Here is an 18155-nt window from a genome sequence, read left to right on the forward strand (position 1 = left end):
ATAGAGGGCTCATGAAGCCCACCTTTGGTGATAAAAACACCAACAGTTAGAACTGGGGGGTCGCTCCCTGCTGCTGACATCACTGGTCCGGGCCTTAGGGCGTGATGCAGCAACTTAGTCGATGGAAGCTCCACCACGTGGCTTGGTGTGCCACAGAATATCTATGCAGGCCGCTACTTTGCATGGGTCACTGAAATCGTTGTCATCGATGAGGAGGCAGATATCTTCTGGCATCTGCTTGAGAAAGACTCGTTAGAACAGTAAACATGGCTTATGGCCATCTGCTAGTGCCAGCATTAAGGCCGATGGAGCGCCGTCACCTAGGCCGTCCACGTGGAGCAACCGCGCTGTGCACTCATGGCAGGAGTGGCCAAAAGACTAGATCAAGAGCATCTTGATTGCTTCTTACCTGTCCACAACTGATGGCTGGTGTAGGAAGTCGATGGTGTAGCCTGTTGTTTCCTGCTCGAGTGAACAGACCACATAGTAGAACTTTGTGGCATCCGAGATGATTTGCCTGATCTGGAATTAGGCTTTGGTCTTTTCAAAAAGAGACCAGTAGCTGTGAGGCCCAGAAAGCTGTCAGTTTCAGTGAAACTGTATTCTGCATGCTTGGGTTGGTCATCGTTTGGTCCAAATGCTGTTTGAAGCATTGGGGCCACCAATGTAGTCGCACTTGGCACGCAGCGAGTGAAAGAACCACACAGAGGTGAAAGTGAGTTGGACCATCTGACTTTTTAAATAGAACTCTCGCATGTATTTAAATCCCTCGGAGCTCGATGATGCTTGCTACTCCTGGGACCTTTATGACATCAGCCACAAGTTTATGGGCTTTCCCCACACCCAGAGCTCTCACAGTCAGATCTGCTGTGGCCACGGTCTTGCCCTCGACTCCGTGAGCTAGTTCACCTGTTACATGGGTGAACTTCCAAAATATATCCTATCACTCAAAACTAATAATTTACCTACTACTTGACATTAGGCTCACTGTCCTATAATTACCTGGTTTACTTTCGGAGCCTTTTTTTTTTTTAAAAGCCACATTAGCTACCCTCCAATCCTCTGGCGCCTCACTCATGGTTAAGGACTTTTTCTATACTAGTTTCCCTCAAGGTTCGAGGGGATATCATATCCGGCCTGAGGGATTTATCTACCTTTATTCACTGTAAGGCAGCAAGCACCGCCTCCTCCTTAACCTCCATATGTTCCATGACATTTCTGTTTGTTCACCTTCCTTCTTTATGCAGTATGCCAGTTTCTTGAGTAAATACTGACGCAAAAAAAAACTTCAGAGATTATAGTATGAATGTTGGTCTTTGAATGTTGGTGTTTGATAGCAATATAGGAAAGACCATTTCACAAGAAGCTTATTAGTTTGGGTTTAACTGATCAGATTCAGATTTATTGTCAGAGTTACATACAACCCTGTGTGACACAATATTTGGGAATATTTTTGGGAGATAAATTGGAAAAGATAGAGTAGGTTACATACATACATTTTAAAACAGATCTTATTTGAAAATACTGGAGAAGTCATATTATGAGAGACCTTACAGAAACTGGAAATAAATGAACTATTGTCTTTAAAGCAACAAGCAGGAGACACGATGTCTATTGATAGCTCTTTGCGGAGTTTTGGAGTGATCACAGAAAGGTCACTAATGGGTTCTTGTTTACCTGAAAAACAACGGATGAAGCAGAAGACTGACTTGAGAAGGTCAGGTTTTTTTTTGGAGAGAGGGAGAGAGGGAGAGAGGGAGAGAGGGAGAGAGGGAGAGAGGGAGAGAGGGAGAGAGGGAGAGAGGGAGAGAGGGAGAGAGGGAGAGAGGGAGAGAGGGAGTGTCAGCCAGAGGAAGCCTGTTGGAACTAAAACAGAAACTCCAGAGTGGAGTGTGGCCTACTCTTGTATGTCATGCAAGAGGAGAAAATGAGCTGTCCAGTGCTTCTCTTGGAATAAGTGAAACAGAAAGGAACTCTGTAGTAACCTGAAAGAAAGAGGTTATTATCTGGAGAACCTTGATGGGACAAGTTTCATCAGCAAGACATTAAGGTGACTAGTGGAAATCGTGGAACTACACACATCTCTCTCTCTGCCAACCTATAAGAACCTTTATGAGCGGTAACCATTTACCTTTCAAGCACCAAGGCCTGGTGAACTTTATACATGTTAAATTCTGTGCACAGTCCAAGAATTGCCTGCAACCAGTGAACTTGGAAGAATGAGAAGTGAGATTGGACTGTGAACCAAATAACTTTTCAAAACTTAACACACATTATACACACGTGTGCTGAGAATTAGAAGGGGGTTAAATTAAGTGAAGTTAAGTAAGTAAATATAAAGAGAGTTAAGCTAAAGTTTGAATCTGTTTTCATGTTGAAAGATAATTAAAAGCAATTTTTGTTTAAGTAACCATTTGTCGCGGTGAATGTTTATTGCTGTTATGTTTTGGGGTCTTTTGGGCTCATAACACCGGAGATTCCTTTTTCCTGTGGATGCAACAGAATGATCACTAATTGGTAGTGCAAAAAATAATGTGTACACAGTGTAAACATGTAAACAAAGAACTGTAAACAGATAATGAATGTAAACAAACTGACTGTGTAATAAAGAGAGAACAAAAAGTACACAAATAAGAGTCCTTAAATGAGTCTCTGATTGAGTTTGTTGTTGAGCAGCTGTTCCTGAACCTGGTGGTGAGAGTCTTGTGGCAACTATACACCTTTCCTGATAGCAGCAGCAAGAACAGAGCACGTGCTGGGAGGTGAGGGTCTTTGATGATTGTTGCTGCTGTCCGACATCAATGTTCCCTGTAGATGTTCTCAATGGTGGGGAATAGTTTTTCCTGTGATGTTCTGGGCTGTATTCACTACCATTTGGAGGGCTTTACACTCAGGGGCATTAGTGTCCCCATACCAATCATTGATTTAGCTGGGCAGCACACTCTCCACCTTGTAGAAATTTGTCAGGGTTTCTGATATCATACCAAACCTCTGCAAACTCCTAAGGAAGCTGAGGCACTGACATGCTTTCTTCATAATGCCATTGGTGTGTTAGTTCCAGGAAAGATCCTCTAAGATAGTGAATCCCAAGAACCTAAATTGGCTAACCTTATCCATCTCTGATTCCCCAATGATCACTGGGTAGTATAGCTCTGGCTTTCCTGAATGCAAAAATCAGCTTCTTAGTTTTGGAGACATTGTTGTTGGTCCACCATTCAGCCAAGTTTTAATCTCCTTCCTGTATGCAGACTCCTCCCCTTCCTTTATGCAACCCCACTACCATGGTATCATCAGTGAATTAGTGGATGGTGTTATTATCATACCAAGCCACACAGTTGGAAGTTGTAATATGAGTAGGGCAGGGGACTAAGAACACAGCCCAGTGGTGCTCCAGTACCGATAGAGATTGTGGAGGAGATGTTCTTACCAATCCTCATTGATTGTGATCTGGCGGAGAGGAAATCCATGACACAATTACACAGTGGGGTGCTAACTCCCAAGTCTTGGAGTTTGCTGATTAGTTTTGAGGGGCAAACTTTTAATTGCAATTGCACAACCAAACTTTAATTACAAAACCAGTGAATTATTGTTGTTTTTGCTATATTAGTGGCTTGCTTGTCCAGACCTGTGAAAAAGCTATATACAGGTACTTGTATTCAAGAAATGAGTCTAATTTGCAAAAAAAACAATGTTTAAATGTTTGCCTTTGGTGATCCAATGCCATTTCACTACGTTTTAAAGGCAATCACGTGCTTTTTCAACAAGTTATTCAAAATTATTTCCAACCTCCCTGGAAAGCTGCCAATGTGAAAGATTTGGCAATGCAATGCAAAGAAGTTGGTTCTCCAAAATCAAATGGAGCTGGCTGATTAACAATGAGGCAATGTCTAACTGCTAATTGGAAATTTAATCAGGACATGAACATGGCAGAAACTGACGAGGATACTGGAACTAAAAGCTCTTCCCTCCTGGAAATAAAAATCCATTTCACACAGGTCTACAAGAAGCAACTACTCTATATTTCAAGCCATTTACCAGCTTGCCTTCAAATTTACATACCTAAATTTTTTTTAAAAACCTAACAAATTCATCATTTCGAACTTATTTGGTGAATTGTAACTTAATCCTTTATTTAGACTTATGGCCAAATGAATTATATTGTGAAAGTGTATTGATTACAAATCAACATTCTTAATGCTGTTATACACAAGATAAGAGCAGAATTAAACTTATTGTGGCCTGACAATTAATCTCACCATTTTTTTTTTTTTTTTTTTAAAAACAGACTTCGACAAGAAGGATTGTCATTTGGATGAGGTAATAGAACCTGTGCAATACAAGCCAATATACGCATTGAACATCTTTCTTTAAGATGAATCTCTTTTAGAGAACTGATGGCAATTCTTGAAAGAATATTGGAAAACGTTAGTTCGCGTAAAGATTTGGGGCGTGCATTTTAAAAAAAATTTAATCTTCACCACAGATTGAAGCATAGCATGCAATAATTGATTAATTTACTCACCACTGCTTGACATCAGCATCACAGTTGCAGTAATACTTGGGATTGGTGCAGTTACGTTCAATTCCACAAGCACATTTTTGTATTCCAGGACCAGAGCCTCCCCAGTAATAATGCTTCTCATTTCCTCTTCCTATCCACCAAGTATATGGGTTGCCACCTGCAATAGGAACATTAGAAATTGAGTGAATAAATATTCCGAATTAACTAGTAAAACTTATATGTCCATAATAATTAGATGATAGTTGCTGAACAAACAACAAAATATGATTTGTCTTTTCAATGCTATTATTGAAATTTGATACCATTGTCATGAGAGATTCTTGGGAAACTACATAGCACTGCATGGTTGAGAGCAAACATTTGAATTTAAAATGATGAAAATATATTGTTGTAGATTTGTCAGACAATAATAATAATAATCCAGGAGCTAAACCATGCCAAATTTAGTATTGAAGATGTATCAATTGTATATTGAGAAAAGCAATTGCCAGGTTTAGTTGGACAAGAATGTTAGGAGCTCGCTGACCAAGATACCAAGGTCATAACATGCTGGTTGGACAAAACTGACCAATGATGCCACCCTGAGTGGCTAAAGGCTAAATGGGCTCCACCATTTCTCAGCAGCCATTCTAATTGCATAGAGAAGCCATTATAATTTAGAAACTATTCCTTCACTAAGGATCCTCTAATTAAAAATGAGGTTTTCTCTCATTTTAATCGATTGATCATATTAAAGAGAATTCTAAAAATTTAGTCTGTGAGGGATTCTAGTGTAATTATTTTAACATCCACAATGGCTCTGCTTTGAACCAAAAGAGACTCCTTCCAACCAAAGCATGAATAACAAAATGAGAAGCCTGAATCTGTGTATGTGCATGTTTTCCCAGCAGCATGCATTTCCAGGATTCTGTAAACTCTACAGCACAGATGGGTTGGATCATAGCCAACAAGTAATCCATAATTCAGACAAATAATTTGTCACACAGCTTGGGGAGAATTGAAGTCACCTTAATATTTATAGTCAGGCTATAAGCAGATGTGAACAAAACAGCACGCCCTTTAAAAGTGACAATTTAAAAGTTCTTAAGTTGGTTAATAGCTCTTCATTATGTGCTTGTCATTGTCTATTACAATCCAAAGTGGTACATAGAACACATTTGTCTAAGGCTAAATTGTCTAATTTTTATTCTGATACGATTCCCTGGTGTGATAGGTGCAAGAGTGGAGAAGCATCATTAATTCATATGTTCAGGACTAGTCCTAATCTAGAAAAATACTGAAGAGGGGTTTCCATATTTGTCAAACCTTTTTAAATATAGATTTAACACTGAATCCTTTAGTGGCCCTCATCAGTACAATGGGAGGGAAGGATTTTTTTTTAACTCTGGTTAAGTCACTCTATTTTTTTGCTCTCTTTTGGCAAGGTGTGTGATATTACTTAAATGGAAGGATGCTGCCCCACCTACTCATGATCAGTGGTTGCGTGACATCATGTGCTGTTTGAATATGGGAAAGCTTTGTTATTCAATTAATAATTCAGATAAGATTCCAGAAGTTATATGGGTCATTTATGACTCACTATCTTATTTTATAAATTGACTCCAATGTAATTAAATTGTTGGACGCATCTTTTCCACGTTCTTTATATCATTTTTTTCTACCTTTGTTTTTCTTTTAATACTAATCATATAACATCTGACAATCTGTAATAAATTTTCAGTGGTAGACCCCCCACCCCCATCCCCATCATCCCCGCCCTTGCTCCATGGACTTACCTTTAGTGGAAAGGTGAGGCCCTGAGCACCCAGTGGGAGAGAAGCAGGCAGCAGCTGGCTCAATGTGGGAGCAACGGCCATCGTTCTTACCAATAATCCCCCACTGCTCTGGTTCCAGCTACTTGGGGGATTATGGGTATCGAAGACAGCCATTCTCCCGCATTGAGCCGTCGCCACGATCTGCTGCGGTGCTCCGTAAACTCCAGGCTCAGCAGCAATATGCTCCCGCTGCCGTGTCTGGAGTTAGATTGGGGGGGGGGGAGTGGTTTGCTAGAGTGAGGCATTTGCTTAAAGGGACTGAAATCAAAATGATTCTGAAATCCAAAAGATTCCAAACAACAGCAGGTGTCTGGTCCTGACGATTCTGGATAAAAAGGTTAGGAACCTATATTTAGAATATGAATTATGGATATGATTTACAATTTATGTATATTAGCATTATACGGAATGTCTTATTTAATTTGTGTAACTGTCAATACTATCTTATTGAATTGTGTCCTTTTTATTTGTACAAGTTCTTTATTAAAATCATATCTTAAAAAGAAAGAAAAGTTACACAGAACTATCCAGCCTTGATGCAGAGTTCTGGTCTGAAATATTAACAATTCTTGTTCTCCTACAGATGAGGCTTGACTCACTAAGTTCCTCCAGCAGATTGTCTTTTGCTATGGATAGTACAGCAACAGAACTGAGTCTTTGGCAGACAATGTCTATCTGCACTGACATTGACAAATTAAACTAAAACGTTGTCGCTTGTGCATGATATGTCCCTCTGTTACCTGCATGGTTGTGTGTCTATCTAGAATCCTTTTAAATATTAATATTTTATCTGTTTTTTCCATTACTCCTGACCAACCTGTTTAGGCACCCCCCAATCTTGCCCACACATTGCCTTCAAATATGGCCCCTTAAAAGCATTTTAAGCAGGTCTTAAATTCTAGGATTTGACATTTTTAACTTGGGAGAAAATATTGTAACTGCTTCCTCTAATCAGTGAATCTCATAATTACATAAGCTTCAATCAGAATTTTCCCCAGCCTCTGACATTCCAGAGGAGATAACAGAAGTCCTTTCAACCTCTCCATAGAGCTTATGCCCTCTAGTACAGGCAGCATCCTGGTAAATCTTTTCTACCCCTTTTTAAAAAAAAAACCTCTCCACACCTTCCCGATAATTCTATTAGAAAGGAAAATTGGTCAAGGGATGAAATGTCTATCTAATATGTTGTCATCCAGTGTTACCTTTAAGTGTTTAAAAGTAAAAATCATTCCTTGATTTATTCAGATAACAATCAGGAGAGAGGGCCAAGGAGAAAAGCTGGTCTGTGGATTGTAAAACATTTTATTATTTTATTTTAACTTTTAACGATACAACATGGTAGAAGGACCTTCCGACCTATAAAATCCATGCAGCCCAATTTCACCCAATTTACCTGCAAACCATGTACATTTAGGAGGGTGGGAGCCAGCAGGAACATTCAGAGAAAGCCCATGCAGGTTACGGGAAAAATGTACAAACTTCTTACAGACAGTGCCGGATTCATACCAGATTGCTGGTGCTGTAACAGTGTTGTCACCCACAAAATGAGAAGATAAGAAATAGATGCAGGAGTAGGCCATCTGGCCCATTGGGCCTGCTCTGTTATTTGATAAGATCATGGCTGCTCTGGCTGTGGATTCAACTCTACTGACTTGCCCATTCCCCATAACTGCCCTATTCTTCAAATCCATGGGTGAACTTACTGCCCTTGTTTTTTTTTGTATTGGAATATAGTTTTGTTCAACACGATGAAACAATTATTTGAAAATCTTCCACTTTTTCTGAACTGTCCCATTGTATAATTCTGTGTTCCCAGTTTACACTGCACGACCTCACCCTCATTCCACTGCAGTCTCCTCTGGTTTATAATCGTATTTTTTTTTACCCTCCAACTGTATTATTAATTCAATCTTACTGTGATCACTCTTTCCGAGAGGATCCCCAACAATGAGGTAATTAATTGTACCTTCTTATTACACAGGGCAAGAATGAAGATTTTGTGTTCTTGGATTCAAACATGCTGTTCAAGAAAATGATCACAGATGCTTGGACTAGTTTGATCAATCATCATGAAGGTTAAAAATTCCCCATGACAACTGATGTTCCATTCTTATACATGATGGATATGTTATTATTTGTGGCCCATGGACTATTCTCACCAGTGAATTTTTCCCCTTATTCTTCCTAATCTCTGCCTGGATTGGTTCAACATTTCCTTCTTGGCTTATCTCACCATCGTTTTGATACCCTTAATTAAAAAGGCTACATCATCTCCCTTACCTTCCTGTCTATCCTTTTAAATTACTATACCTTATAGTTTTGGAGACAATAAAATCCCTATTATCCTTAATTCAAGCAATGGGCAGCCTCAGGCAACCAGCAAAAAAATCACGGAAAATCAACAGTAAAAAAATTTAAAAGATTTAAATCGGTAGCCCCTAGTGTCACAATCTACGCAACACACAATCTCAAACAACCAGCAAATTCGCTTATCTGGCATCTACCAATCCATAAATTCCAGATACTTGGTGGGGGGGGGGGGCATTAGTGTATTAATTCTCAATATTCTCCACTTTGCACCCACATTTTTGCAAAATAACCATATAACAATTAAAGCACAGAAACAGGCCATTTGGCCCTTCTAGTCTACACTGAACTAAGTATTCTCCTCTAGTCCCATCTACCTGCGCCCTGCCCATAACCCTCCATTCCCCTCCCATCCATATACCTATCCAATTTTTCCTTAAATGACAAAATTGACCCTGCCACCATTACTTCTCCCAGAAGCTCATTCCATACAGCCACCACTCTCTGAGTGAAGAAGTTCCCCTTCATGTTACTTTTAAACTTTTGCCCCTTAACTCTCAACTCATGACCTCTTGTTTCAATCTCTCCTATTCTCAACGGACACCAATCACTTCAAATTTTGACATTTTTTGTGCTACAAGCAATGATCTGTGCAAGTCCTTACCTAACTGAACAAGCTATGGAGTGAGAAAAAAAAAAAAGGTGGAATCATGCACAATATTGATCGAGTAAATTACATTCTCTGTGAATGACAGTTTCATTTTCCCATTGGAAGGTTCCAATCTCCAATCCAAAAATCATGTTAGTGTTGTATGAACAATCATTCTCTTGTCAGGATTCAAAGTTATTTCTACAGATCCAAATGCATGTCATCAGCTTGCCAGCTCACAAAGGTTGTCTTTGATGGGAATGAAATAATCAACTCCATCATTTTCTCTTCAAACTTTCTGAAGTAAAAGAAATGCTAACCCAAAAGTGATGAAAGATAGCAATAACCTTTTCACTTGGTTTTAAACAACAATATTTGCTTTCTGTCTGAACACATTCAACTTGTGTCTACAACTGAATTTTACTTTCAATGTTAAAATTCTAGCCCAAGTTGCTGTTTACTGTGTAATATCAAATTCCACAAAATATCTCAGTTGTGAAGCAATTTTGTAGATTGACAGCCTGATGCAGAAAGCAGCAGGATTTGCAGTCCTTGTGGTTATCAAACAGTGTTTATCCATTTTAAATGATAGTTTGTTTTCAGAAAATGCATCTGTATGGTAATTCACATAATGATACCTTATGGAAAGCAAATTGGTCTTTTGAATGAAATTGCATTTATGCCTCCAACCCATTTCTGTGGATATCTTCGTCATTACTTCTTTTCAAGCTATACTGTTTTGCAATGCCTTCTCAGTCATTGCTGGTTACTTCAACCAGGCCAACTTAAAGAAGTTTCTCCCAAACTATCACCAGCACGCATCTTGAAACACCAGAGAATCAAACATGCTCAACCATGGCAATGCTACTGTCAAAGATGTCTTCCGCTTCATTCCTTGTCCCTACTTTGGAAAGTCAGACCACCTGGCTATGCACACAGGTAGAAGCTGAAGAGCTCAGAATTAGCAGTGAAGACTGTACAGAGTCGGTCTTGGGAAACAGAAAAGCAGCTTTATGACTGGACAACATTCAAAGATGGTGGCAGATTGAATGAACATGCTGCAATGGACTTTAGGTCAACAGATTCAGAAATATATAGAGATCAAGTGCAATCTTCAGAAGGTCACTTTTCAATAGAGATTAAACTGGAGGCTTAGATAGATGCATGACAGCTGTGGCAGGGCTTGCATGCCATTACATCCTATAAAGTGAAGCCAGGTAGTATCATTAACTGTGATACATGTCCTCTGGACAAGCTCAATACCTTCTAAAGTCAGCTTGAAAGGGAAAACAATGAAGAAATCTCACAAGCACCCAGAGCCACCAGTGAGTGCTCCCAGTCTCTGAGGCTGGCATGAACAGAACTTCACAAGGGTGAATATTCAAAAACCATCCAGCCCAGATGGTGTATCTGGCCGTGTCCTTAAAACCTGTATGAACCAACTGGCTGGCGTTTTCATAGACATTTTTTACATACATCCGCAACCTACTTCAAAGAACATCCATTATACCACTGCCCGAGAAGTGCAAGGTGATGTTTCTCAACAACTAACAGTCGATTGCATTGATGTCTCTTGTGATTGTTTGGTTGTGGAGCAGATCAACACCTTCGTACTGACAATCAATGAAAAAGACACGTTAAGGATGCATACTTGGTCCCGTAATCTATTCCTTGTGCATTATGATTCCACAGCCAAATTCAGCTCCAACATTGCTGACACTACTGTCGTTGGCAGAATTATTGGAAATGATGAGACAAAATAGAGAATGGAGATAGAGAACCTGGCTGGACAGTGCCAGAATAACAATCTTGCCCTCAATGTCACAAAGTTCAAGTAGCTTATTATGGAGTTTAGGATGGTGAGATCGTAGGACCTATATGTGTCCACATTGATAGAACAGGAGGGTGTTAGTAACTTCAAGTTCCATATTTCAGAAGACCTCTCCTGGAATCAGCTCCTTAAGGTAATTGTGAAGGAAGGACACCAATGACTCTACCTTTAAGGAGTTTGAAGAGATTTAGCATATTGTCAAATTATCAAACTTCCACAGGTATACAATACACTGATAGCTGGGATCACTGCATGGATTGGTAATTTGAAAGCTCAGGAAAGCAGAAAGCTGCAGAACATAGCAAAGATAGCCTAGTCCATCACAGACTCTGTCCTCCTATTCATTGAAGACATCTCTGTGAGGAACTGCCTCAAGAAGGAAGCCAACATCATAAAGGACCCATCACCCTTGTCTCAACCTCTTCTCACTGCTACCTTCAGATGCAAGATGGAAGTCCAAAGACCAGCACTTCTGAATTCAAGAACAATTTCTTTCTAACAGCTATCAAGCTCTTGAATTTCCCCTTATTACACTAATCATAATTACTCTGACACCACAAAAGGACGGTCTGTGTGCTATTGCAACTACTTTTTTTGTAAAGACATTTTTTTTAATTTATTTATAGTCTCCTTATAATTCAAATTACAAATACTATTGTATTTTTTTAAAATTAATTACCTGTTCAGTTGTATCAATAAGGAATTTTGGTGCACATGTACATTGTATACTACAATAAAGTCATTATTGTCATAACAAAGTTAATAGAACAAATAGGTTGTGCTCTACTTAACTCTACTGAAATATTTTGGCAAATTTTAAATGAGCAGCTTTTGACTGTCTTTTTGGTTCTAATGTTTTCAATAACTGAAAAGTTCAGGGTTCAGTTTCATGCAGTCAATACTCTAATATGTCATATCATTATATTAGGATCTGAAGTTTGTTGTAGCATTTTAGGAATGTAGGGTGCTTCATTTAATCTTTATACACATAATGTTTACCTTCTATCACCCAAAACAAACAATGCCTCTTTACTTATTCTTGCTTAACATCTTAACCTTTACTTTGCTCACTAAATTCAGCTGCTATCGATTCATAATGTCTGGATGATATTTCGTGTTTACTCTGTCAGTTGCAGTTCTATTTTGATTATAGTACTTCAATATTAGTGAAGAAAACCTTTAAACAGCTTCAAATAGTATAAAAGTAGCTTAAAATCTCAGGTCTATCACATATTTTACCAATTTATTTTTGAAGACTTGGGTTGTTGTCTGTTGACCTGATAACTTTGCTGCCTTTTTATCATAGGGGTGCTGGGGGGTTAAAAGGTTTTTATTGAACGTCTACATTTTGAGGCCATGGGGAGGCACGTTACAATGAGAGTGGGTCACAGAATTGAAATGGTTGGCCACTAGGAGATCCTGTTACTGATGCAGACAGAGCAAAGTTGTTCAGTGAAGCCATCTCCTAGTCTGCATCCAATCTCTCTAATGTAGAGAAGGCCACAATGAGAGCTCCAGATGTAGTAGATGACTCCCATGGATACACAAGTAAAGTGTTGCTTTGCTTAGAAGGACTATTTGGGGTCTCGAATAGTAGTGAGGCAAGAGGTGTGGGTGCAAGTGTGGCCACTGGGGCACAGGAGTTAAACGGTTGGCCACTGTTTTTTTTAAAGCTTGATGTCAGGCATGGGAAAGAAATAGTCTGCTCAACATAAATAACCAAATATCTGTTAGACCTGGTTACTGAAGTCTGTGGCCAGAGTGAGATACTTACATTGTCTTCCATTGAATGTGGAAGAATTTACAAAAACATCACCACATGTATTTTCCCAGTGCAAGTTTTAAAAACCTTCCTCGCTGTCCACAATACCTCCAAACTTGCTGATCCAATTTACCACCCAGATCATTGATATGGATGACAGGCAACAATGGTCCCAGCACTGATCCCTGAGGCACACCGTTAGTCACCAGCCTCCAGTCTGAGAAGCAATCATCCAGCTTCTCCCATACGGCCAATGTCAAATCCTATTTACTGCTTCACCATGAATATGGAGCATCTGAACCTTCCTGACTAACCTTCGATTTGGGACCTTGTCAAATGCCTTAAAATCCATGAAGATGACATTCATAGCCTTTCATTCATCACCTTTCCTGGTAACCTCCTTGAAAAACTATCAGATTAATTAAACATGATCCAGTGAGGCTAAATAGATAGATTTTAGAAATAAGAAAGGATGACCACCTTGATGGGCTCATACAAAAATCCACCCATCAGTCAGAGGAATTAGAGAAGCAAATATGTAGTGAGGTGGCAGGCAGTTGAAGCAATAATAGGTTTGTAAGTTACTTGCTGAATATTGAATGGGACTGCCATAGTGGTAAGGATATGGATGGAGCAGAAACTTTTAAAGTATTTGTCAGGCAAATTTTAATAGCTTTACTCTAGAAGGGCAGGGCTCGATCTCGGACTGGAAAAGGTATGGGCAAGTATTGGTGGTGTCAGTGGAGGAATACTTTGGAACATACTTTGTACCATTTTAAAATGATTATGGAAAGAGAGGCTAGTCCGCAATTTAAATTCCTAAATTGGGGAATGTGAATTAGATAGGAATTTGGAAAGTTGAATGGGAAGAGGCTGTTTGCAGGTGAAGGCACTCTGGCAAGTGGGAGGATTTTAAGTGAGATAGCAAAAGCTCAGGGCCAACATGTCCCTATTAGAATGAAGGGCGAGACTGGCAGGATTAGGGAACAGAGACTGAAAAGGGATTTTGAGGATTTGCTCAGGTGGGAAAAAGGTGCATGTCAAAAAGGTGCAGCTGAATTCCACCCCCACCCCGAGTATTAGGCATGTTAGAGCACACTTCAGCGACCCATTTACAGAATACTATCATAATTGCTAGCTTTAGGTGTTATGGGTGCTCTAGTGCTAATCTATCTTCTGGAGGTCGCAACTTGATCCATTTCAAGTTTTTCTTGCAACCTTGATTAGAGGGAGGGGTTAGATTAGTATTGGTTTTAGAATTTCTTTTCCTATTAGATAAATGAATTTATGGAGTTTAATTATTATCCTAGATGATATACCTTTGTTTTATATACAGGGTATAATAAGGTAATAATGAGGTTTGTTATGCATATAAATCAGTTAAATGCTATAATCATTTTAACAATCACATTTAATAATTAGGGATTTCATTTAAAATTTATTGTATTGTGCATTTACTTTAATTATATGCTGTCTAGAACGCTTCCACCAGCGTTGTCTCCGCTCCATCTTCAACATCCATTGGAGCGCTTTCATCCCTAACGTCGAAGTACTCGAGATGGCAGAGGTCGACGGCATCGAGTCCACGCTGCTGAAGATCCAGCTGCGCTGGGTGGGTCATGTCTCCAGAATGGAGGACCATCGCCTTCCCAAGATCGTGTTATATGGCGAGCTCTCCACTGGCCACCGTGACAGAGGTGCACCAAAGAAAAGGTACAAGGACTGCCTAAAGAAATCTCTTGGTGCCTGCCACATTGACCACCGCCAGTGGGCTGATAACGCCTCAAACCGTGCATCTTGGCGCCTCACAGTTTGGCGGGCAGCAACCTCCTTTGAAGAAGACCGCAGAGCCCACCTCACTGACAAAAGGCAAAGGAGGAAAAACCCAACACCCAACCCCAACCAACCATTTTTCCCCTGCAGCCGCTGCAACCGTGTCTGCCTGTCCCGCATCGGACTTGTCAGCCACAAATGAGCCTGCAGCTGACGTGGACTTTTACCCCCTCCATAAATCTTCGCCCACGAAGCCAAGCCAAAGAAGATGCTGTCTATATATTATCATGTTGCTTTGCTTTATTAATAACATATGTATGGATAATTATGTTAAACTCAATAAAAATATTTTAAAAAAAAAGAAAGAACACACTTCAGAAGGAAATCAGGAGGTCAAAAAGGGAGCACGAGATATCCTTGGCAGATAGGTAAAGAACAGGTCACTTTTGGTATAAGATTGGTCGTCTATGTGTGGACATATGGGACTAGTTGAAATTGAAATCATGGTCAGGAGAGATACATGGGCCAAAGGTCCAGTTCCTATGTTGCACTGTTATGTGTTCCATGCTCTATTATATTGTTAAACTGCATTTGCTTTGGAAAGTGCACAGCTGTAATGATGCATTTTGTCATCTTGTGCCTGATCAATCACCCTTGATCTTTCATCTTATGTCTGGCATGTAATGCCATCAGTGCATTATGCTCTGCCTCCAAAATTCATTACATTGGCATCACTGGGATAAATTTCAAAGACAAAGCATTATGCACTAAAGCAATTATATAAAACGTTGCTGACCAGAAATGAATTTCTCTGCATTGATCTTCCTTTCTCCATTTCATTACAGCTTTCTCTTTTTCAATACAGCTCTCCCCTATTTTGTTTAACTGATAGTTCTGCCTTCGTTTTGTTTTCCATTCACTCTGTCTCCTTTCAAGCCTTTCACTTTAAAAAAAATATATAAAAATAGTTGTTTGTTACTTATTTTGTCAGCTTTCTGGAGCATTGAGCCTTTCACTGGAGACTGGAGCAGTTTCAAGTGAACTTGTAATATCTTGGAAGATACTACCTCAGCCAGTTCTGGGAGGAAGAGCTTCAGCAGGTTTATGTATTCACTGTGTTGGTAAGATATACAATGTTAATGGTTAAACCCCAGCTATATTCCCAAAGGCATTTGGAGATCACCAGGACTTGACAATTAAACTCACTGGAAATAGTCAAGTTTAATTTTAACCTAATTTAAACAGAATTTCTGGCCAATTAAAATATTCCAGCTGTTTATTTTTTTTTAAGATTGTTGGACACAATGATATATCCAGATATACAGAAGTGCTACCATTGATAGAAAATTAATACCGGTAGTTCTCTCATTTCAAGGTGAGAAAAACTATTATTCTCAATTATTTCCCTTGTTCTCTCTCCTCATTCTCAGTAATACTACTGAATTTCTCTAGGATCTTATTGCTGAATGGAATGATAAGGTTCAAAAGGTTGGTGGCTACTGTGCAAGTAATGTTAAAGCGAGTCCCACTTCATTCTGTATTTTCTAAGCTTGAGTAAAACAGCTTCACAAAAATTCTCTCCAATCAGCCAGTGATTTCTAATTATTCTAGAAAAGTGTCACAGCTAAGGAATGGCCTTGACAATGAGGAATGTGGAAAGGTGGTGCGAGAGATCTGAATCACATGAAGACATTAGGAGACAAAAGTATCAGGTGGCATAGAACACATCTGATCAAATGCAAGTCTGGATTAGATAGTTGGGTGAATATCTGGAAGGGGGTCAAAAGTCAGATAGTTGGGTGACAGAGGGATTAGTACTTTGCACAAGGTGGGGGCAGGGTGCTTGTGAAGAAATGGGCAGTTTACTAGAGGAATGCAATGTAAAAACAGGTTTACTTGACAAGGGTCTTCATTCATCAAGGGTCCTGGTCCATTTTTGCATTGTGATGAATTGCATATGGTGGAAGGAGCACAGAGAATTATTCATCCTCAGCACGAAAATTACTTCAGAAATGTAAGGCAGAATCATGACTGGAGTATTATACATGCTCCAGGAGCTCATTTTTATTTATAACAAAGTATTCCCTATCACATTTTTGGTTTCCTGGTGAGCCGTATTACAAGATAGCTGAATGACTTACAAGCTTGGAATGGGGTAATCTTCCACCTTGACAACACACTGTGACTTTTTCCTCAAAATTCTTGATGTTCAGAATGGCTGTATTACCAAGATTATGGTACAAGATGCCCCGTTACCTTTTACATTTTGAGCAACCAGGATGAATCAGAATTTATTGTCATGAACATAAAAGAAATTCATTCTTTTCTGACAGCATTACAGCTGCAAAATTCCCATGACATTCTTAAAAAATAAATTATTGCAAAAGATAAGAAAGTGAGGTAGTTTCTGTGGTTCATTGTCCATTCTGAAATCTAATGGCAGAGGGGATGAAGCTGTTTTGTACTGTTGGGTGTTCACCATTATATTGAAATATAGTATCCAAAGCAGATACAACGGTAAAGATGTTGAGATGTTCTCACTAGTGGGAGAGTCTCTAACAAAGGGACAAAGAATCAAGGGGCTGATCATTAATCAGAAGTTTGTAGAAATTTCTTATACAGAGGCCCTTGACTCTCATGAATTCTCCACCAAGGGAGTTGCAGATAATTAAGTACCAAATATGAAGGTAAATAATTTTTGAGAGATGGCTATGATGATCTGGCACAGAGGTGTAATTGAAGCCCAGAGTAGAACATCCGTGAATGGCAGGGCAGGCTTAACAGACTAATTGGCCTATTCGTGCTTCTATCTCGTTGAGGTCTGTGAAAGTACACAGTGTAATAAATTGCACAGCATTTTATTTTTCTGGCTCTGTTTTAATTCTTCTTTCTTTCAGTAGTTTATACTTATGAAATATTAAATAAAGAAGCCAAAAGTTTAAAACTATTCCTGAACCAGCATTTTTATGTAAACAATGCTCTCCTTCCTTCTCAACTTTATCTTGATTATTAGTAACCTTCAAACAAACCATACGACTTGAGAGAGAATGCTAAAAGGCTGCTTAACTTTGGGTTGAAGGCAAAGGCAGAAGTTTAGGAATGGCAAGTACTAAAGTTAGCCCACTTGATTTACATTCTTAAGCAGTTATATTTAAATTGTTGGATAGCAATAAGGTTCACCAAATTTCCCAACTTAGCATATTACACTTGAAGTCAATCACAACATCTTGATTGTTGTTTCAACTGCAATAACCCAACTGATCACAGGTAAAGGGTAGAATCTGTTACCTCCCCGAAGCAATCTCTTCACCTAATTTCTGGATGAATTCAAGATGTTGTCAATGAATCCAGCTTAGTACCTTATTAAAGTTTATTGAATAATTAATATCACTGTTCAATAGTACCTACAAAGCCCATCAGCTTTAATCTTCATCACCGTAATGTCACATAACTATCTAACTCTAACATCCCTTGTATGGAAATGTGAACTTGAGTGG

The 18155-nt window shown here is 39.2% G+C and overlaps 1 protein-coding gene across 4 annotated transcripts in view; it reads right to left on the reverse strand.

The window, feature by feature from the left end:
- Nucleotides 1-18155, reverse strand: part of LOC138750405 (contactin-associated protein-like 2) — a 2015431-nt gene that overhangs the window by 389114 nt on the left and 1608162 nt on the right. For all 4 annotated transcript variants that reach the window (XR_011349326.1, XM_069912458.1, XM_069912468.1 and 1 more), the window contains exon 14: nucleotides 4523-4679. Coding sequence is in view for 3 of the 4 variants with exons in the window: in XM_069912458.1 (XP_069768559.1) it covers nucleotides 4523-4679 (157 nt within the window). In the remaining variant the exon portion in view is untranslated. The remainder of the gene's footprint in view (nucleotides 1-4522; nucleotides 4680-18155) is intronic.

The sequence above is a fragment of the Narcine bancroftii genome, chromosome 1, assembly GCF_036971445.1.
Source record: "Narcine bancroftii isolate sNarBan1 chromosome 1, sNarBan1.hap1, whole genome shotgun sequence".
Lineage (NCBI taxonomy): Eukaryota > Metazoa > Chordata > Chondrichthyes > Torpediniformes > Narcinidae > Narcine > Narcine bancroftii.